The sequence below is a fragment of the Papilio xuthus genome, unplaced genomic scaffold (genome assembly GCF_000836235.2).
Source record: "Papilio xuthus unplaced genomic scaffold, Pxut_1.1 DF826945.1, whole genome shotgun sequence".
NCBI classification, from domain to species: Eukaryota; Metazoa; Arthropoda; class Insecta; order Lepidoptera; family Papilionidae; genus Papilio; species Papilio xuthus.
In genome coordinates, this window is record NW_013531704.1 from 7598635 (window position 1) to 7620535 (window position 21901).

Genomic DNA, 21901 nt, shown 5'->3' on the forward strand with positions numbered 1-21901 from the left:
AACAACACGGAATGAATGCGGTCTTACACTTGTGTAAACACCTCTCTGTGCTATACATTTACATATGTGCTGGTGATGTCAGTATATATATTTTTATACGTATTTGTAAATAACACACAAAAAGACGTAGTATTATGATTCGTAGTTTACATTTCATTTGGTTGAGTGCTCATCACATGACTATATATCTTCGCCTCTACATGTCTAAACGATTAACTCCAATGCATTAAACTCAAAGTGAAACATGGTAATTAACCCTTTGATATGAAATCATGCAAATTAATTAACAAAGCGATGTAGCGGATGCAATGAGCGGCTAATTATCCGTATTAGTATGAGATTCATTACTTAGTTAATGCATCTATCTCGGGGTGAGAGCGCCGCGCCGCCGCGGGGGCCGCTTGCTTAGATACCAAGTCCATTAGCGCGGCCGCCGGTCACTTAGCAGCTTAATTGAAGGCAACTTAACATAGGATGCTTGTCTTAAGGCCATCGAGTTGTACTTTGATAGTATAATAACTCTGAGAACAATAAACAAAACGATTAGGTTATATGCTTAGAGGTAAATCTTCCAAAAAATCTATTAGCGAATTTATATATAATACATGAACATATTTAATTTATTTTCTATTTACCTCGACGATAGCGATGATAGACAAATAAATACTTTTTGTAGTTAGCAATAATATTACGTAATCTTTCGTACAAGAACATGTTCTACAATTACTGGTTTTCAAACAAAACAAATCAATGTCGACTCTGAATTTTTGATACATTTGTGAAAGATTCTCTTTCAGTTTATTTCCGTCATCGTTTTGAAAGCTCCTGCAAGTTGTATGAGGCAGCAAAGGATTGCCGCGTTATTTATTCACGACAGTTTGTTACAACGATCTTTGGTTTCAATAAACATCGTTTGATGTATCCCAGTCCCAAGAATGAGACAGCTACTATATACAGAAATAATGGATGTTTAACCTGACAGAAAAGGCAGACTATGTTATTGTACAATACAACATTCTAATATGTAAGTTTTGAACCTAGGTTTTAAAAATCTTAATAACCAATGAGCCATGTGACACGGTGATGTCCTCGCGCCGCCACGTCATCCATCAAGCCACAGCGCTGTAACAGCTGCACGTCGAGCGCTGCAAATGTCGCCGACCACTGACAAATTGCATTTAATACAATGTTACAATTACTAATAATAAAGTATATCTTTATTTCAATGTAATTCATTAAAAAATGAATATATTTAAATATAGATAGAGCCAGCAACATTGCACGAAAGTCCCGCTCGTCCGGTAAAATACCACGACCACACAAAACAGTTTTTCGTTTCATCTGATAAATATGCGTACTGTCAACTTTTATAATTTTAATTTCCCGCTAACTCTTCGAAAGATTGTTACAATTTTTGTAAGTACTTCTGTTGAAAAACGTTTAAATGGTATTTATTTTAAATAGTAAAGGTTAGAGATAAGTTATTCAGCAGCAAAAGAAAAGGTTCAGTGAAAGTTTGTCTGTGTGTCGGCGGCAGACGTTGGGTCGTGCTCGTGTTATTGTATTTAAATTGACTTCTCAAAGCGTCGCCGGCGATATTCTAACTCTTTGTTCTTTATTGCCTTGGAGTTTTTAAAATTCACACTTTTGTAGATTTTAACAGAAATTTTCAACGTTTAGAAATATAGTTCTGGTAAAAACTACAAGATAATAAAAGATATTATTTATTCAGGTCTAAGAAAATATAAATATTTAATATAATTTTTTATTAAAGATTTACACTAACAGCTTACACTTACAATTATTCGATTTACATAGAATATGTACTTAAATATGTATGTAAAGTTTTATTTAATAGAATAACGGCTTTTCCTATTTAAAAGTATGTACGAGAGAAAATAAAATTTCAACAGATGTAATCATAGACATTTGTATGTGACGGCACGCGCCCTCTCTCTGTGTTTACACTCACTGTAATTATTTGTGGTAACCACATCAATGTTAGCAACGCCAAGTTATTTTTATTTTATTTAAACTAAGTTAATATCTGGAAATTCGACTTTTTTCACTTGAGATATCCAGACGCCATAATCATGTTTCATTTCAATACATATGTATATCTTGGGAAAATGTAATATGTTTTCAATTTTCTTATTTTCGCATGCATCGTGTGAAATGCATGTGCAAAAATTTATATAGAATATATAGGTACAAATCAAATAACATTTCCCTGTAGAGCGATAAATATTTTATAGTCGCCGTAGTTCCAACTCCAGAACATTCTGCGGCCTCTCCCCAGGGAGTGCTGCGAGCTACGAGTCTGCTACGGGCTACGACTGCTACGGACTACGGAACTGCTCGTACTAGCGGAACACCTGGAGGGGCGTGTAATTCTATTGATTTTATCAATCGAAAAGTAAACTTTAAAAGATATTCCACTATTTATAAATGCAAATTCATATTAAGTATTTGTAAACACACACGTTATTTCTTGGAATAAATATAATAAATTTAATGGAATAAAATAGGAATGAAAATATTCTTAAATCATCTTCAAACAATATACGTATGTATGTATTTTTAAAAAGTAACAAGTTTATATTAACAATGTTCTTTGTAGTAAAAAGAACTGGAGATATAAATAAAGATAGTAGGCGTGTTATCCTCCACCCACGGGACGGGGCCGGATCTGTCTTTAAATTCGTGTCACGCAGCCAGAGGCTCGGACGCGTTTAGGAAAACTAACAAAACAACTAGTGAAAATATTCTAATAATGATGCATGTTTTATCACTGAAATTCTTTACTGGTAGAGGTTTTTTTAAGTAACATAACCGTATTTAATGTTTATGTCATGTCAACGTTTTTATGTTTAACAATTTCAACAAATCTGTTGATTAAAATTTCTAAAATACCGAAGCGACCGCTTGTAACATAAATACACTCATATCACAGCTGGCTCGTAAAATATTTCATTTTAAAACAACGACAGTCGACAGTATTTCGGGAGTCCTAAACGATACAAGTCAACAATTTAACTATATACGCTTTATGATTTTTTTTAAAAATTAGTTGTTTGTTGTTCGGGAGGAGAGAGGGCGGGTGAGGTGACGGAGATGCACTCGCTCCTTATTTACATTTAAATTATTGTGTCATTTTGTTCAACGATGCTTCGTGAACGACGTTGCTCTCACACACAAAGACAAAACAAAACCTGCTCTCTTTACTAGCGCTACACAATACAGTGATATGCTGATGCAATAAAAAGTAACTTTTTAATTGATTTATTACATTTTCATTGATTATATTTTATCATACCTACTTTCCCTCGGAGACTGATACATCGTGTGCAGTATAAATGTGAACCTTTCTTCCAGTTCTAGTTCAATTCAGAGTTTAGTAAAATATTTTTAGTGGAAACAGTAAACAGAATAATTTATCGAATACTTTTAAACGTTCGCTTTGAATGAATCCGTCTTTATTGTCACTTTTCCGATGAGATTTACTTCAGGTCACTGAGTTTCAATTTAGAGCAGAGTTAGTTAGCACAAACCCTTTTCGTCTCTAAATGTGTCAACAACGAAAACATTAATCCTATAAAACGAAATTGACAATTCTTACAAATTCATTACAATATTTAGTAGCTTTGCTATAAACTTAAAATACTTTGTTAAATCGCAGCATCTGCTGAAATTTTATCGGAAAAATTACCAACAACAAGATGTCGATTCAAATAAGAAAACACCAGCTGTGGAGACGCGACAAATAAGTGAACCTCGGCGCCCCCTGCTGGACAAGATTATAAAAGAACGTTTAAAGAACTGCATATTGCAACTCCTCGTTATGTCTGAACTAACAGTGCAAACAAGTATTAAAACAAGATATGTAACTTAAGTTAGAAAATAATTAAAGTTAAAAATAAACTTACTGTAATTTCTTGTAGTATAAGAAGTAATTGGGTAGAGAAAATGTGCACTTCCCAAGTTCAGCCATCCTTAATGGCACAGCTGTTCACAAAACCATCAGATAAAATTATACTGGAAAAACAAAAAATCTGAAGAAGAGAGACATTACAGTTTCAAATTACAAAGTAAGTAATTATCCTCTCGGTGAATTCGAAACTCGTGTCGAGTGTTTCAAAAGAATTGTGAGCAATTATCTAACTGCGTTTGTTTTGTATTCCAGACGATAGATGGCAGTGGCGGAGGCGGAGAGAGGCCTTTAATTTGTCCACTCGCAGCATCTCCTTACACTTCCGACACTCACTACTTATCTTTTTAATTTATTTTTTAAATGAAAATAATCAGTAAACAAGTGAATTACACGTTTCCTAATCTTTTACTGTTTTATGTTAAATACATAATTGTTTTATTAACAAAATATAAAAAATAGAGTTTTAACAAAAACATTACTTAGCACTCGTGGCCACCTCATTAGAGTAACAAGGTCAGTTTGCAGTCGACTTAGATTTGAATGCGAAAAACTAGATTCGTTAAAAGTTTTCTCAATAACTGATTTAAAAAGTTCGCAAAAACACATTAAAATATACGAGGACAAAACTATTGAGTTGTATTTGCTCTACTCGTACGTAAAATGCTTTGAATAATAAGTCATAAATTAAACAATTTTCCTATTCTACTTAAAAGTAAAAAAAACCATAGTAAAGTAAGTGTATATCAATTAATCTTCATTGAAATATGATTCAGAACCAATATTTAATTTATAAAAGACCTTGCCTCGGAGTCGTACGCGCTGCCTCGGGGCTGTAAAGATAGGCTCCGGCTTGTTATGTAAACTCCAAGTCAGATCGATGAACAAACAGTCTATACGCGATCGCTCACTTATTAAATTAAATATTCATAATATAATAATAATAAAAGCGTTTTAAATAATGTTGTTTCAAACTTGATTTCTTTTTAACAATTGCTTTTAACAAATGTTTTCCTTAAAAATATTCGTAAAAGTTTATTTATTTATATATTATATATATAAAAGAAAGTCATGTTAGTTACACTATTTATAACGCAAGAGCGGATCGTCTAAAATTTGTAAATTGTTAACTTTCTGTAAATTTTAATCCTAATCCCGCTTAACATTTTTAGCATTACGAATATACATTTTCATTTCAAAATAAATAATATTTGTCTCCCATATGAAGCGCCCAATAATTAGTTTCATTCGCAGAAAACTTTGTCTGTTTATTAATCCGTTACTGCGAGTATTTCAAAAGTTTTAATAAGCATTCTCTTACGTGTCTTTTATACGAATTTACCTTCATTACATTCAGCCTGATTTAAAATAACTTTTATATTAAATTCTTATATCAACGTACGCATAAAACGTTTAACAATAGCTAGGTCATATAATAGATATTATACACAGATTTAGACACACAATTACCGTTACATTTCAATGGACGTCAACGCACCTGCGACTTGATTTATTATCGTAAGTCCGATTTCTTACACGCGCACAATTTATTTTAATAATACAAAGTTATCCTGATTTCCGGATTCTAATTATATAATCCTCACTGTCATATTGCTCTTGATATAAACCACTTTAATAACTATGTACAATCAAAAATTAAACGTGAATAGTGTTTAATACACAGTTTGATCTGTATCTTTATATAACAAAATTATCGTTTAAAGTGGTTTTAATTGCATAAATCGTAACAAATCTAATAGATATGATAATAAGCGAGTAACTGAGTGTAGAGGATGCGGGTGCGGGCTCGCGCTAGCGGCAACAACGGGGTCAAGTACCTTTCGCCAGCGGTAATGAGGGACCACATTCAGCCCTCTCTCTCCCTTCCTCTCCTTACCTCTCCCACGCTACGAAGTACACCTCAATAGAACGCTAGAGGGAAAACAACATTGTAGTTAACTACGAAGTTTTGTTATTTTTGTTTGGTTATTAAATGTGCAACATCTAAAATTACAGACTCTAAAATTAATTAATTAAATTAAATTATGCTCGTTTTTAGACATTATATAAAAATGGAAAATGTTTTTCTAATCCAATGGATAAATAACGAAAACTCTAAAATTAAATATAGTTCGCTGGTCGCATCTAATCATTTCCCGCGGGCGAGATAAGCCGGGGACATATGACTGACCCACATCCTAAATTGAACTGGCGCTATCACATATGTTATGCTTTGCTAGATTAAAATGTTATAATAAGAATTGCATTTTAACGATATCTACGACTAAATATTATGAAGAGAAAACTTAGCTAGCGGTTTCTCATTTTATCGGAGTTAAAAAAAAAGTATTTTCAACAAAAATAACCTGTAAATTAGTAACCGGTCATTTTCATTATTGCAATAAATAGACACGCCACACCGGAAGCAGTCGCGCACTGAATGATGACCACACCTGTAAGTTTACGACTGCAGAACAGAGCAAAGCTACCTACCTATAAATTGTCATTAAATTTAAGAAGCTGTGATACTCCGGCATTCTGTGTTTTCGGAGAATTTATTTTAAGAGGTGCCTTTCATGTTTGCATATTTAAGGATGAAAATACGTATAAAAAGTATGAACATTAAAGGAAAGTTATGTTGATTGTTGAGGGTCGGGAGCGGAATAAATATTTATGATCGCGCTTTGTTTTGGCGCGCTATCTCTGCCAACACGCGTGTTCCCGCCCGCTGCCCGCCGCCCGCGACCCTCTGCTCGGCCACAAAGATACGCCACTTGTATCATTTTTGATCTAAGTTATTTTTACAATAACATACACCACGACCACGACAATAATCGAATAGCGGGATTCAAACCCGCGACCGCCAGATTGATAATCCGTGCTTTTATTCGTTGAGTTGAGCTGTTGTCGAGTTGACGTTGACAATAAAGCTGTTCACATACACGGGGCTGTGGTTATGAGATAATGAAGTGCGCGCGCGGCCGCACCTCATCTCACGAACGGGAGGACGACAAAGAGCGCAATCTGCGCTTCACGATAACTTTATATGACATCGCTACGAGATACTGAACGTCATTACCTTACCTGTGGCGGCACATCACACGCACGGGTTAATATCTGGCCAATTATAAAGCCTCATATTACAATCTTTCTTGACGCACAACTTAAAAAAATAACAAAAACATGTTATATATGAAAACAATAACTATAGTATATAAGAATAGATATAAAGGTAAATAACACATTAAAATACAGACGAATTGATAACCTCGTTCGTTTTTAAATTTATATTTTTGTGTTTGGAAAACGTGCAAAATGTAAGTTAGCGCGGCGCTATTTAAATGCAAATTTGTTTCAACACAAACAAGGCTTGTGTCGGCGCGTCGTTGTCACTGCCGGCACTAATACTATATCGTTACATTTTGTTATTATATTTTGTCAACGTTTTCATTTATATTTATTAATATATGTTTTTATCTGCTCTACGTCAGGTATTTTTACATGAGGAATTATTTTCTCAAGAATAAACGTAAAATTATGTAAAGAGATGAGAGCCGTCTTTTTCTAAAACATCTGAAATAACAAAGATTGAAACATTGTTGAATATTAATTAAAGAAATTGTTAATTTGAGAAAAAATTGTAAACGTCTGTTATCAGAAGTTTGTCAAAACTTTCCTGTCTTCAAACAACTTTCAAACAAATTGGAATCGAAACAACAACATTTTATTTCAAAACTTCAAAGAAATAATAAAAGTTAAAGTTAAAACTTCTCGGGATGTTATTCTATCGGAATAAATAAAACACAGTATTATGGCATAGTTTACTTTATTTACATAAATAAGTGGAGGCGCTTCGCCATTTACATTAAATATTATTTATACATACATAATATATATAATTCGTATCACCGTAAAGTGGCGACGAATTACCTTCATCTCGCACCTCACTCACCGTCACTTTCTGACTGACAAAAACCCCCCTCCACAACATATTGCTATCTCTGTTTCGTCAAATATAATAACAGAGATAACGATATGATACAGAGATGTTGCTCTCAGAAACATGCGGTAAATAAATAGAACCGATGATGTTTCAATATACATATAATTTGTGTATAACATTTGGAGACTAGCTGACAATATTTCAAGATTTAGATAAATTTTAAAATTATATTCATAAATGTACAGATTCATAATTATTTGTAACATTTAACTAAATAGATACAGTCATATTTTTTAATTTCTTCATTTAAACAAATTAATACAAATTAAATAAACTAAACGTCTTCGTTTCACTTTCACAGCTTCTGTCTACCCAACAATATTTTAATACTATTTTATTGCATAAACAATATTATTATTATTATTATTAACTAAGCAGTAAACGCGCATATTCTGAGCTTCACCAGGAGTAAATACAAATAATATTATTCAATTGAATCAATAAAAGGGACAAACATTATAATATTTTGTATTTAAAACTTTTAACAAACAACAAACATAAGAAAATGTATTTTGCACGAGTCTGAAGTTAGTTGTAACCGATCTCCAGTTTCCGTCTCTGTCGCACCTGTACATGTCACGTATACATCCGTCTCGCTCACACCGCGCTCTCAGCCGCACCTCACTTCAGACACCTCAACATACAATTGACCAAATAACCATTTAACAATCAAATTTAACTGAAATATTTTTAAATTCACATAAATTATTTATAATCTTTATGTAGTTGATGTTATGTTCAATCTACACATTAGTTTTTTGCAAATCACAATAAAAGCTATTCACAAGTTGTGATACATAACACTTTTGTAATGCCATCACACAAATGTAAATCACGCGAAGATATTATATATGTATCTTCAAACATAAAGTGGCAAGTGATAGCTACAGGTTTATATGTTTCAATTCAATCTGGTACGCACCAGCATCACTCTGCAATGTTGCTGTTACGAGAATTTGAAGCGCGAGATGATATTGTTATCCCTCTTTTTAATACATTATTTATTTAAGTGAAAAAGTCAAAGTGATATAACGACAAGTATTTACTCATATTAGTCAACAACTGTGCGAACAAAACTCTCTCAAACTGACAAAGGTTTAATATCTACTGTTGATATTCTATTGCAGGGAAAGCTCAGCATTTTAGACAAACAGATGAGCAGTGCCACTGTGTAGCAATGTGGTGGGGGGTCGGGCTACCGCTGCTGCTGCTGCTGCTGGCCGCGCAGCGTCACCAGCTCGTCCAGCTGCGCCTTGTAGAGGTGCGTGACGTCCTGCAGGTCCAGGCGCAGCTCCGCCAGCTGCTCCTCCTTCTCCCCGTACATCTGCAGCAGCGCGTCGTACTGCTCCTGCAGGCTCTGCAACACATCAGACATGTAGCGTCGCACTCGCGCGTCTCCCGCACCGGCGCGTGGTGCGAGGTGGTCACCTGATGGTCCTGCAGCTGAGCGTGCAGCTCGGCGAGCTGGTTGCGCAGCGCCGTGCGCTCCGTGCGCAGCGCAGCCAGCGTGCCCGCCATCGCCCGCGCCGACCCCTCGCGCCGCGACACCGCCGCCAGCGCGTCCTCCACGCACAGCGCCGACACCGCACCTCCCGCACCACCCGCACCTCCCACTGACACGGGCGACGACCGCCCGCACTCCTCCTGCAAACATAACTCATTATCGTTACAAATGTCATCGAGATAAAGATAAGAGAGAGAGAGAGAGACTGACCGTCGGCCAGAGCGAGGCGGAGAGCGTGTCGGAGGCCAGCGAGTGCGGCGGCGACACGTCCCCGCGCGCCGCCTGCTCCTGCACACGTTCATATGCAATTGTAATATAATGTTAGCTCATCGAAGTAATGGATGTCTCCTCGAGTAAATCTGGATGAGCAGGCGGACACCACCTGCAGGATCTCGGAGCGCTTGCGCTCGGTGTCGAGCTGGAGGCGCGCGGTCTGCAGCTGCGTCTCCAGCTGCTGCAGCCGCTCCCGCAGCGCCGCCTCGCTAGCCTCGCACTCCGCACGCACGCGCCCCAGCTCCTCCGCCTTGCTGCAAATTCAACATCACCACCAGTAAAGATGGTGATTTAATCTTCGGGAACGAAGCGAGCCTATAGTGAAATCATTTTGTCGACTCAATTTTTAATCCTAGTATACGCACTCCGCGAGGTCCAGCTCGGCGCGCCGCTGGGCGTGCAGCGCGCGCTGGCAGTGCTCGGACAGCTCCCGGTGCTGCGCGCGCGCCGCCTCCAGCTGCTCCTCGGCGGCCGGCAGCCGCGCGCGCAGCCCGGCCGCCTCCTCGCGCGCCAGCCGCTCGCGCTCGCCCGCCTTCGCCGCCCCAGTCTGCGCCTCCTCTGTCGCACATCACACATTACAACGGCTCCGTCTGCAACTGAATCATGCGGAGAAGAGAACTGATGATGCGGTACCGAGGAGCCTCTGCCTGGCGGCGGCGGCCGCGCTGTGCGCCCGCTCCCGCTCCAGTGCGGAGCGCTGCAGCGCGGCCAGCTGGGCCAGCAGCGCCCCGGCCCCCTGCCCCTGCCCCGCGCCCTCGCCCGCCGCCGCCCCGCCCGCCGCGCCCCCCGCCGCCACCTCGCGCGCCTCCGCCGCCTCCTGCCGCAGCGCCTCCTCGCGCGCCCTCCAGCGCTGCTCCTCTACAACAGAGAACCGCAGCTAGAGCGCGGACGCGACGCGGTGCTGCAGCGACACGCACGGACAGACAGACAGCGCGCGTACCCTTGGTGCGGTCGAGGCGCAGCTGGTGCAGCTGGGCGCGCAGCGTGTCGGCCTCGTGCTGCGCGCGCTGGCAGTGCTCGTGCGCGTCGTGCGCGGCGGTGCGGGCGCGCTCGGCCTCCGCGGCCGCGTGTCGCAGCTCCGCCAGCTCGCGGCGCGCGCCCTCCAGCGAGGTGCGCGCGCTCTCCAGCCGCTCCAGCGTGTCCTCCAGCGCGCTCCGAGTCTGCGACGCAACCATCGCATACCGATTTATTATTTAGTATATAAATAGTTATTTTAATCATAAAATCGCCCCTCAACATCTGTAATAGGAACTAACTATTTATTTACTTCTGGAATAAAAATTAAAAACTATAAAAACAGTTGCGTTATCCGATAGCGCAATTCAGTTACAACATGTACATTGTTTAATACGTTAAAATTGAACATTCTTACAAGATTAAAAATCATATTAAGATAAACTCAAAGAAAATTATTAGGTCCATGCTATGGTTAAACGTAATGTAACTAAAAACATAAAAGTATATAAATGTGTGAGGCACGATGTGCTATCAGTGTATAGAGATGTACATATAATGCAGAGCGGATGACCTCGCACTTTGCTGACCATCATTCATTTATTCATTTACGTATAATTAACAATATTATTTGGCAACTTAAAGCGAGAGTGGTCGTTGCATAAAAATGTCAAGGAGAATAGAATTCTAACAATTATTATAAACATTTTGTGATTTTATATTCAATACCTTAAAACGTGATGAACCCAATCTTATTTTAAATAAGTAATTTAATGCGGATTTTACGTAACAAAAATTGTTGTTTTAAACCAAACCCATAAGACGTGGTATATCGTAGCGCTTCCCACGGCCTCCGTGGCGCAATTGGCTAGCGCGTTCGGCTGTTAACCGAAAGGTTGGTGGTTCGAGCCCACCCGGGGGCGCAATTTTTTTAATTAGTATTATGCTTTAAAAAGATAAAATAGGGAAACGTAGTACCTACTTTACAAATAAAAATCTGGAAAAAACAGATAATTTTTAAGCGAACTACGCAACCCAATAACTATCAATAACCGAAACATCTTCCCGTGTATACTTAGCACAAGATACACAATTTTATTTTTAAATGAATTAATACATATAATCTATAAAGCGTAAAGATTTTATCAAAAATTTAAAAATATATTGCGCCAAAGCTTATAAGAAGCAAAACATTATTTTGGGTCAGTTAACTATCATTAAAGCGATGCGTGTACCATAATAAAACATCTGTACATCAATGTTTTTTCAATGAAACAAGTGAAGGTCGCGAACAATTTCATGTCAATCGTTTAGTTATCAATCAACATTCGAGGTCGTCACAATATTTTATACATTAAGTCAAAAGACATTTAAAGCTTTGTGTATTTTCCAAACAAAGAGTCAATGGCACATAACAATGACAGGAGTTGATAACACAAGAAGATAACAAAAGCATTGCTAATGTTTGGAACACGGCCGCATAATGCACAGGCCGACTCAGTCGCCGTGCCTAAACATATATTACGTATTTTGATATTAGCAGGGAATTACCCACGCTATCCTCCCTAACTTGGTATACCAGACCGTGTGTGGTAAATCCCTTCTCATATCATAATCCAACTATTTTATAAACTCGCTAGAAGCAACGAGAAGTCTGTCATCAAAAGAAATAACGCGAAAAACATTGATTACTATGATATGAGTTAATTTTATGAATTAAATTTAAGTTTTTAAACGTACACAATCTGTCGGAAATTTTAACTATGCATTTCTAGATAAAGATATAGCAAGGGCATCGTATATTTATATTTCGTGTCGTCTCCCACGGCCTCCGTGGCGCAATTGGCTAGCGCGTTCGGCTGTTAACCGAAAGGTTGGTGGTTCGAGCCCACCCGGGGGCGCGATCTATTTTGTGCATCTTTTATTATATATCTCGATTTTTTCGTATTCGTAAAAAATATTTCATAACATTGTGTGCATCAAGTTTATACTTACAGAATAGTGTTTGTTATTCATTAGACACGTGTATGGTTTATTAAAATAATAACTATCGATCGTGGAGTTGATTTGCGTATCAAATTGCAACAAGCATAAAGAAAATGAAATGCGACATAGCTGACGAAAGTTCAACTTCCAGGATTTTATTGGTGAAGTCATTGTACTGACCTCAACGAGTTCGGTTTCCATTTTCTTATTGGCGGTGGTGAGCCGGTACACTGCCTCGATCTGGCTCACTTCCAGCTCCTCCTTGGCGGCCGCCGCACGCTTCGCGCGGTCCAGCTCCGACGAAAGCTCCGCAATCTTGTCCCTAAACATTCACATCGCTCGCCTCAGCCAGACAGTCATGTAACTCCGCTCCAACCCTTATCCTATCCCTTGTTCCTTTCGAATTTTACAATTATAGCTTCTAACAACAAACATAAATATAACAATACTAAAAAATCCTTTTTCACCATCTCGTAAAACTAAGTCTGGAAAGAATAGAAAGCAAGAAAAGAAGCAGAGTTTGGTATGGTGCAAAATTTTAGACGTACCTAACAACTGGAAACTGAATGATTGAGATATTCTAAGATAATGCAGGTGTCACTGACCTCAAGCCTTTGATGACCTGTTCATTGTCCTTGTCCTTGGCGCGCAGCTTCTTGATGATGTTGGAGTGATGCAGCTGCTGGCGCGATAGCTGCTCGCCCTCCTCCTGCAGCTGCGCGATCACCTCGTCCCGCTCCTTGATGCCCTCCTCCAGCTCAGAGGAACCCTTGCGCGTCGCCTCCGTCTTCAGCTTGTCTAACTCCTTACGTAGCTGGTCCTACAAAGTCCAAATGCCGTACACGTTGATGCCTTTGTATCAAGTACAAAAAATAAAAAATGTGAATAATACTTAAAACATATGAGCATATAATTATTTTCTACCTGAGATGTGTGGTGATGATCAAATATAATTGATTTGCCAGGAGTTTGTTTACAAATAAAAAGATATTTTACAATAAAAGTATAATATTACCATGTCTTGTGTGCACATGATAACAGCAAAGAAAAATTGTAGCTAATGTGATACAAAAGGCATCATTATAGAAAATGACTAAAAACCCTGGTGTGTTTACAACAAATGTGCATTAATTACAATTACTTTAATCTATTAACAATATTTTTAAACATCATAATCTTATCAAAAACATTTACAAAAGTATATAGTAACTGATTTACAGCAAGACATTATGAAAATTTTTGTTCAATTTTTTATTCATTCCTAATCTAAAGAAAAATCATCATTAGATTTGCAGAGAAAATTAACTAGGAGTGTGATGACAAGGTAAATAAACATAATTATATAATTGACAGAGTATTAAGGTTTTGAATTTTCATAATAATCATAGTGGATTTGTTTTACCTTTTCTCTAATGGCCTGCTGAAATTTTTTTTCTAGTGCCGACATCCTTTGTGTATAATCTTCTGTGATCAAATTGATGTCGCCTGCATCATGCTTTGCCAGCAGTGACTCCATCTGACTCTTCAGATTCGTGTTGCTTTCGATCAGTTCAGCATTACTTCTACTTACTTCCATTAGCCTGCTTTCCCTCGCATCTAAAATCTCTGCCATTTCACATAGTCTCCGCATCAGACGATCATTTTCCGAGCCTTGGCTTTCATCGCTTGTGTTGCTTTGAACAGATGTCTCCGAAAGTTCTCTGGTGTGTCCACGTATTTTTGTGGCCAGAGATTTTCCCAATACTAAATCCACCAGATTGGGAGATGTTGTGCCATCAAACTTGCCTTGCTTAAAGTTATATTTTCCTGGGCTACTTCTGCAAAAACTGTGTCCATTATCACCATTTGGGCTTGGTATAATTTCAATGTCGGATGACGTGGCTGTCTCCACTTCGTCTCCAGATGTATGACCTGATGTACGGTCAGATCCAATTTTTACTAAATCACTTTTGCTGTCGGAACTGATGGGGGATGTTCGTTCTTTGATGCTCTCTTTTTGTGAAGATTCGCTGCTGCCCGGAGCACTGGATTGTTGCTTCTCAATATTAACGAATGTTGAGCTTTCTGATCTTAGTAAATCTGTGGTAACATTGACATTGTAAAATGATGAGGAATCACTCAATTTTTCCATCAGTGAATCCTCATGGTCTACTTCTTTGTTATTGTCTTCTGTGGCTTCTAGAATAACACTATCATTGTCAGCGTTTAATGTCCTGTCAGACCAGGATCCATCATTGGATGAGTTCTCACTAATTTGCATCTTTTGAGATAATATTGGGTGCTCCAGATGGGTTGGGTCCTTGTCTGTAACTTTTTTATGTGTATCATTTTTTGGTTTAGGAAAAGGGCTGATAGGTTTTTCATCTGTGTCCAGGACAGTAGGGGCTGTACATTCTGAGATGGAGTTGTATGACATAGTATCTTCATCATCATCAGCAACCAAGCTCACACTGTCAGCCGTCTCTGCTTTCTCTGTAGCTTCACCGATTGGTGTTGACTTTTTATCTGATAGGTCACCCGGTGATAGATTGGAAGATGTGCTACTATTTTTATCACTTGCATAGCTATCAAAACCAAGGCATTCTATAGAACTAGGGCTAATGAGACTATCTGGCAATATTTCTACTGACTCGGATGTTTGTTTTTGGCCTGCGCTGCTACTATTTGAAATTGTGTGCACAGAAACTTCAGAGTCGGGAGTTGTTTTTAGGCTGTGTGATAATACCTCAACAGAGTCCGAGCTATTTCTACTAGAGACAAGGGAGAGTCTGTGAGATAAAGAGGAGTTCCGCCTGTTATCAAATTTAGAAATTAAATCATCTTTCTTTGTATCCAAGCAATCTGCACCATCGGACATAACTAGCTGACTTCTGGAAAACAGATCATCTTGGCTGTCGTATTTACTGTCAGCAATCACAGTCATTGATTTAGCCTTAGGTGGTCGGACAATAGCAGATTCATTTTCGGATGCCTTTTGTTGTTGTTGTTGCTCAAAAAACGAACCTGCAAAAGACCCCCACAAGCTTTGAGAGTTCGACTTAGAAGGGCTCTCGGTGACCACCGGCTGTTCCTTTATCGGATCTTTTGAGCTTTCGGCACTAACAGTTAGACCCCATGAAGAAAAGAAATCGGAGCTGTCTTTTTGAGGGGTATTGCCGCTACTCAACGATTTCGTCGGCTTAATGGGAACGGGTTCATCATCGGGCTCCTCGCTACTTTCATCAGTGATGTCTAATGCTTTATCGATGGTTTTCTGGGCCTCTTTGAGTGCAGTTTTAGCTAAACTTGTCAATCCTGAAGTATCGAACCAATTCATCTTGATTACACATTAGATAAAACAATATACACAAATATATTCATATCACGTAATCATAACATTTTAGAATCACTGAATGTTGTTGGAAACGTAATCACAACAACATACACTTTAGCACAATTAAATGACGTTTACATTTTACATTCATTTTGTGTTTATGTTCTATGCAATTTATCAAGTTTCTGCACTTGCCAAACAGTGACACAATAAACAGATGAGGGATAACAACTGTTTAAATTATTATGGTTCTATAAAGTAGTTTGCCTTAATATTTCACTTTGGCTTATTATAAAATTATTAAACAACGATCATATCTGTATTCGTACGACCGACTTTGACGTTTGATGATCACAAAAAAGAACGTCATTTGACCTGAATTAGACAGAGGAACGTATAACGATATTTTGACATGACCCACACAGCTCCAGTGGCGCAATTGGTTAGCGCACGGTACTTATAAGACAGTGTACGTGTGAGTAATGCCGGGGTTGTGAGTTCGAGCCTCACCTGGAGCATAATTTTTGTCGTGAAAATTAAAATTTTTATACAGAAAAAGATGCAAAATTATTAAAAAGTATAAATACTTTAAGCAATTTATTTACTCAGATCAAGAAAATTAAAAATTTATATAATCATTTGCTCACATCAATAAGAAATGAAACGAGAATTAAAAGCTGTTTAAAGTATTCTGTGATTTATCTACCAGAGTCCTGTTAACTTTAATCACCATTGTTTCCTATTCATTTGTTATCTTCTACTAAAAGGGGTAAGCAGCATCAATCTGTATGTTCCTAATCAAATGGAAAATTAAATAAAAGACAATTAATTGTATCAAACGCAAAAAATATTTCGTTACTTAAAATAAAACAGTACAGACTATAATTATAACTAAATATCATTTTGTAAATTAATATGATGCATTGCAGTTTTCAAAATAAATTCTTCATAAATATAATCAAGGAATGTTTTAAGAAATATCAAGGGAAACATCTAAATTTTTAAGTTTTCGAAGTTTAATCACTAGCGGCAAGAGTTCCGTAACAAAACCTAGAATCGTGTCAGGCACAAGATCATTTTTTAATCAAAATGTTACTCAACAATTAACCATTTATGTAAAGTAACTTTTATATTTTACAATAATCTAGTTATACAGGTTAATAAAATCACATTGTTTTAAATTAAGAAATAAACAATATGAATGTTGTAACATTGTGTTTTAAATGCCATTTTCTGATCTCTCGCCTCTGCCCTTACAAAATTTGTGCTGTAATATCTAAATTTATGTTTTCAGTCAAAAACAATATAACATACTGACAGAGCAGTGGTGCGTTGCACTGCTTCATTAAATTGCCTAAAACATACAACAACTATTATTAGACAACTTTATTTGGACTATATTATACATTATACATAATCAATTAAGAACAGTTGTTGAGTTAGACTAGACGACACCGGTGTTGGCGGTGGTGGGGGGCGCGGGCTGGGAGAACATGAAGGAGGAGGCGTTCTGCAGCAGCTGCTGCTTCAGAAAGTCCTTGGTGGCCGTCTGCAGGTTCTCCTTGGCACCGAAGTTGCACTTCACATACCCGTACAGGTTGGAACCGGTCAGAGTGAGCGCTATTAGCACCAGCAACTGGAATATTGACATGTTTCTTTACAACATTTACAATTAAAATGAACATCAATAATATAGTTAAATAGTAAAGTTGTAAGGTTATGATATTTTACAAGTAAAGTTATCTATTTCATGGCATAAGATGTTGCTGTTATAGAATGTATCAATGAGATTGTACCTATGACTATTTGCAAGTGCACATTAGTACAAAACATACATACCATCCATTTAAACTTAAGTCCGAAGAGACAGATGAGGAAGAAGCCGGACCAGATCAAGGGGCAGAGAATGAGGCCCAGCCAAAACAAGCGGCTCTCATTGCGATTCACGCGGTTCTAGAAATGTATTAAAGAAAGCCTGTCTTAAATAGTGCATAATTAATATTTTAGAATATGCTTTTGGGTGAAATTGAACCTAAATGTAAGCAACCAAAAATAAATTGTAGATAGCCAAAATATAGTGTAAATCTATTATATATAAATAAAATCAATGTGAAACAGAATTAAAGTACATTATGTTACATACAGTATCTAGGAAGATAACAATCAGTTGTTGCCTATTATGTGTATGTGTAAGACATCCTTGTACATCTTCCTTACATTAAAAACTGCATGAAAAATTTACAATGAAAATGTTACTACCTGCCGTGATTCAAACACCCAATGTGATTTGCCATCATCGTCCACATAGTTCCACCATCTCAGCCCAACTAAAAGACGACCTGCAAAAAATTATATTCACATTGAAAAGTATGTTAAAATTTAACTAGTGAAATGGATCATATATTAATTAAAAGTAGAAATAAAAAAAAATTGTCTAAATTCCTTATCAAACTGTTATTCCTTGATAAAAGACTTATCATTTTAACAACAAAATTCAATTACAATTGAGAGATAATAAATTTAATTTTAATATAAAAGTACAGTGAAAGTTTACTGATATTGAAAAACTAGCTTTAGACCATGTCTCCGATGGTGCAGAATTTAAAAAGACTTCTATGCCAAATTTCGTTCAACAATTCGGCAGACACCTTCTTACAAACAAACATCCTAACATCCATTGTTATTCAAACATACATATTTATAAAATTAGTAAGATGTTAAATATCAAATCTTACCACTAATATTTTTGACAGTCCAAAAGTCTGCTGACAAGAGTAGTATCACCAGTACAAAGCTTGCTATGAATGAATCAGAGAACCAGCCGCACAGGATATACACAACTATTGCTGAGCTTCTGAATATCAGGTGGAAGAATACTATGTAGGGATGACTGGAACATTAATATTAAAACATCAATAAATAAGAAAGTTCATTTGTAAGCTAAAAACAGACATTATTATAAGATAAGATCTTAATAAAGTATTAACTATTCATTCAAAACTTTACAAATTTTTATATCATAATATGTTTAATCTTGTATGTAAACTGTTAAAATGTGTCATAGATTGATGAAATATACATAATGATACATGATGTATTAAGACTTACACAAATTGCTTGTTAGCATTGTCTTCTTCCCCAAAGGCGATGGTGTCGTCGTCCAGCAGCGGCACCTGGGGCACACCTGGCTGTAATAGCGCGGTAACACATCTACATCAGCGGAAGCCGTGCAAAGCCAATGTTTATCCTAGTCTTATTAAAAATGGTAATGATCTTTCATGATTGCATGACAAAATAAGTTAATGCATTTAAAGTCAATAGGTATAAACCTACTGGTGCAAAAAAACACAGCAATTAATATATAATTATTGGGTAATTGTTACATTATAAAAACTCTAAAAAAAAAAGAACCCTGAAAGGGGTTGCTATATATTACTTACGGTAGCAGAATTCATAATTTAAGACTTCGTTATTTCTTTTTAATGCGTTTGATATTTATAATTCAATATTTAAATACGAATATGATTCATATTATCATATGTGATTGTAAATATTAGCCATTGACAGTTTGACAGCACAGCAATCGGTAATAGACAATAAAAATAGGATAATAGACAACAATCTGACAGCTCACGTTGATTTTTTTGCAGTTTCATTTCATCCAAAGTTTTTTTTTCTATTCCAAAACAATCTTAAAAAGAAATTGTTACATGAAAGTTTGATATTTATAGGATATCAGTAAACAAATCGTAATAACAGAAAAAATATCTATAATCAGACGTATTAACGAACGTTTTATCACAAGAACAAGAAAATATCTTTTTGCATTACATATTTAAAATCATTGCGTAAATACTAATTCATAAATAGTATTGCTTAATATCAGATGTAGGTAGCCACAGAATCATTTCTGTTGTTTACAAATTGTTTCAAGTCACAAAAGCGATTATCTTTGAATTAACTACATCAACCATTATTTATTATCAAAGTACAGGAACATGTAGTTTAAACAAATAAATAAGTACGATTCTACTTCCATCAATAAATAGGATTTTATTATGTTTTCAACTATTTTCTTTGGAAAAGTCGAAATTATTCGTTTTGCCTTTTAGTGAAAAGCAATCGATTGAAACAAAATCGATTTCATTAGGAACTGCGAGAACTGTCAAAATTTTGCAGGAAGGCACATGCAACGCTGTTTACAAGTAGGTACTCGCGACGACCTTCTGTTTGTCGATTTTAGAGCGTTGTATTTTCCTAAACCGCTGTTGGTTTTTGTTTTTCGTACAATGTGTCCAGCCGGCGCGGGTGTCGCGTTACGCGTGTGCTCGTGATCATATATTAAATTTAGTGAGTGACAAGTGCGATTTGCGTAATAAATTCGGTAGTCATGGGTGCTAAAGCGAGTACGGCTAACGGGGGGCAGAGTCCGCGCGCGAGGACATTCTCTACGAGCTCCAGTTCGGACGTGGTATCGGGAGGCGCCGGCTTTAGCTTGCTCCGCGCGATTCCCGGTATCCAGGTGTCTAGCGACCGTCAGCGGGCTAGATCACTCTCCTCAGTGCCGGACTTGCACGACTCCCACGAAGCCATCGCCATTCCCGCTAACTCGCAAAGTTACGAGGCTTCCGCGGCCGCCAGCCCCGACACAGACTCCAGTTCCAACGAGGAAGCCAGTCCCGGTCCGGGCACCTCGCTGTCACTCGGCAGAGTTTACGCCACACACTCCTTGCCTTCACATATCTGGTCCATAAACGGTAAGCGTTATTCTACCGATCTAAGTCATATCTTTCATTTCCTTAACTGATTTCCAGTTCTAGTTCAAGTCCATGTAAAATTTTATAAATTTAGAAAAAGTTTTAACTTACATATCAAAATACCATGAATTTAGAAGGAAAACAATGTGTGAATATACTATGTACAATAGGATTCTAATAAGACTTTATGTAATATTGTGTGCAAAACTTAGTCATTTTGTTTGCACATGAATTGACCTTTCAAACAACAGTCTGACATAATGTTATCACATTCTTATGTAATGTAGTGTTACAATGACTACAATTTGGATACTTTCCAAGACAAAAGAAAACCCTTGTTTACTTCAAACTAATATAATGATTTCTATAATTTAAATATTAATTTTAATACTATTTCCTGAGTTCTTTCTTGTGCAATATCAGTAGATTGATATGACCGGTTTTTTAAATATTGTTCTGTATTTATAAATATTAGTAGATATTTCAATAATTATTAAATGTAATATAATGTGCAATTATAAATGAAATGGCAGCTATTCCTGTGACCACAAATAGCCTTGACTAATTCGTAAGACATATATGTATGTATAATTCTGTTTAACTTCCAATTTCTGGTTTTGTATTGTTAATTTAGTGGTTTCCTTGTTTCTTAAATTGATAAATATTGCTAGTTAAATATTCTACTTATTTAAATACAATAATCTTGAAAATAAATGAAAAAGCCCATAAGGATTAGGATCATGTTAAACATATTTTTAAAACAGCGGTGTAAAAATTCCTTAGTATTATAATACAAGTAAAGTAAAAAAAATGCTCTCATCCTCTAATCTGACATTATTTCTATTATTGATGGCTCACAACTGTATGTTCATATGCCATTAATACATACCATTTAATTTAAAGTTTCTGTCTTGTCATCCTTGATAGTGTAATTTTAATAAAAACAAAGTAATGCTATGATGTTGCTTGATAACTAAATGATGAATATTTTTTGACTGTTTAAATTTAAGTCTTAAAAAATTTTAGAACAACTTAAAATATAAAATGTGGTGATAGTAATAAATTATTAACAAATTCTGTCTTCTCCATTAAATTGGACACGTTGGACCATTCATTAATTAAAAATTGATAACATTAGGTAAACTATTAAAGGAAATTATGTTAAATTCATTTATTGTAATGA

The 21901-nt window shown here is 36.8% G+C and overlaps 3 protein-coding genes and 3 non-coding genes across 7 annotated transcripts in view; 4 read left to right on the forward strand and 2 right to left on the reverse strand.

Moving 5' to 3' along the window:
* Positions 1-7755: 7755 nt before the first annotated feature.
* On the reverse strand, positions 7756-16301 carry Tmf (TATA element modulatory factor). Its single transcript, XM_013316453.1, has 10 exons — positions 14051-16301; positions 13254-13468; positions 12829-12970; positions 10649-10868; positions 10342-10566; positions 10074-10266; positions 9818-9962; positions 9646-9723; positions 9360-9575; positions 7756-9288 (listed from the first exon to the last, which is right to left on the reverse strand). The coding sequence occupies exons 1-10, from the start codon at positions 15962-15964 to the stop codon at positions 9127-9129; spliced, it is 3510 nt and encodes a 1169-aa protein (XP_013171907.1). The 5' UTR covers positions 15965-16301; the 3' UTR covers positions 7756-9126.
* TRNAN-GUU (transfer RNA asparagine (anticodon GUU)) lies at positions 11512-11585 on the forward strand. Its single transcript has one exon. It is a non-coding gene; the product is annotated as a tRNA-Asn (tRNA).
* TRNAN-GUU (transfer RNA asparagine (anticodon GUU)) lies at positions 12490-12563 on the forward strand. Its single transcript has one exon. It is a non-coding gene; the product is annotated as a tRNA-Asn (tRNA).
* An 84-nt stretch (positions 16302-16385) lies between the features above and the next one.
* TRNAI-UAU (transfer RNA isoleucine (anticodon UAU)) lies at positions 16386-16479 on the forward strand. Its single transcript has 2 exons — positions 16386-16423; positions 16444-16479. It is a non-coding gene; the product is annotated as a tRNA-Ile (tRNA).
* An 853-nt stretch (positions 16480-17332) lies between these two features.
* On the reverse strand, positions 17333-19549 carry LOC106121026 (uncharacterized Golgi apparatus membrane protein-like protein CG5021). 2 transcript variants are annotated; one of them, XM_013316505.1, is made up of 6 exons: positions 19402-19549; positions 19070-19134; positions 18697-18851; positions 18221-18300; positions 17801-17914; positions 17333-17597 (listed from the first exon to the last, which is right to left on the reverse strand). In XM_013316505.1, exons 1-6 carry the CDS (start codon positions 19414-19416, stop codon positions 17406-17408), a joined length of 621 nt encoding a protein of 206 aa, XP_013171959.1. In that variant the 5' UTR covers positions 19417-19549; the 3' UTR covers positions 17333-17405. The 2 variants fall into 2 exon arrangements, with proteins under 2 accessions (XP_013171959.1, XP_013171958.1); XM_013316504.1 differs by having other exon boundaries at positions 19070-19149.
* Positions 19550-20132: 583 nt separating this feature from the next.
* Positions 20133-21901, forward strand: part of LOC106121266 (E3 ubiquitin-protein ligase ZNRF2) — a 60031-nt gene continuing 58262 nt past the window's right edge. Inside the window, exon 1 of the mRNA XM_013316849.1 lies at positions 20133-20718. Within this exon, the coding sequence (XP_013172303.1) occupies positions 20352-20718 (367 nt within the window). The 5' untranslated portion in view covers positions 20133-20351. The remainder of the gene's footprint in view (positions 20719-21901) is intronic.

Coding starts and splice junctions, on each gene's coding strand:
- LOC106121026 (XM_013316504.1), bottom strand. Junction 18,852..19,069: donor AATGCTAACAAGCAATTTGT/GTAAGTCTTAAT, acceptor TTAATGTTCCAG/TCATCCCTACATAGTATTCT. Junction 18,301..18,696: donor GACTGTCAAAAATATTAGTG/GTAAGATTTGAT, acceptor AATTTTTTGCAG/GTCGTCTTTTAGTTGGGCTG.
- Tmf (XM_013316453.1), bottom strand. CDS start 15,964: ATGAATTGGTTCGATACTTCAGGATTGACAAGTTTAGCTAAAACTGCA. Junction 10,567..10,648: donor GCGCCTCGACCGCACCAAGG/GTACGCGCGCTG, acceptor TCTCTGTTGTAG/AGGAGCAGCGCTGGAGGGCG. Junction 10,267..10,341: donor CGCCAGGCAGAGGCTCCTCG/GTACCGCATCAT, acceptor GATGTGCGACAG/AGGAGGCGCAGACTGGGGCG.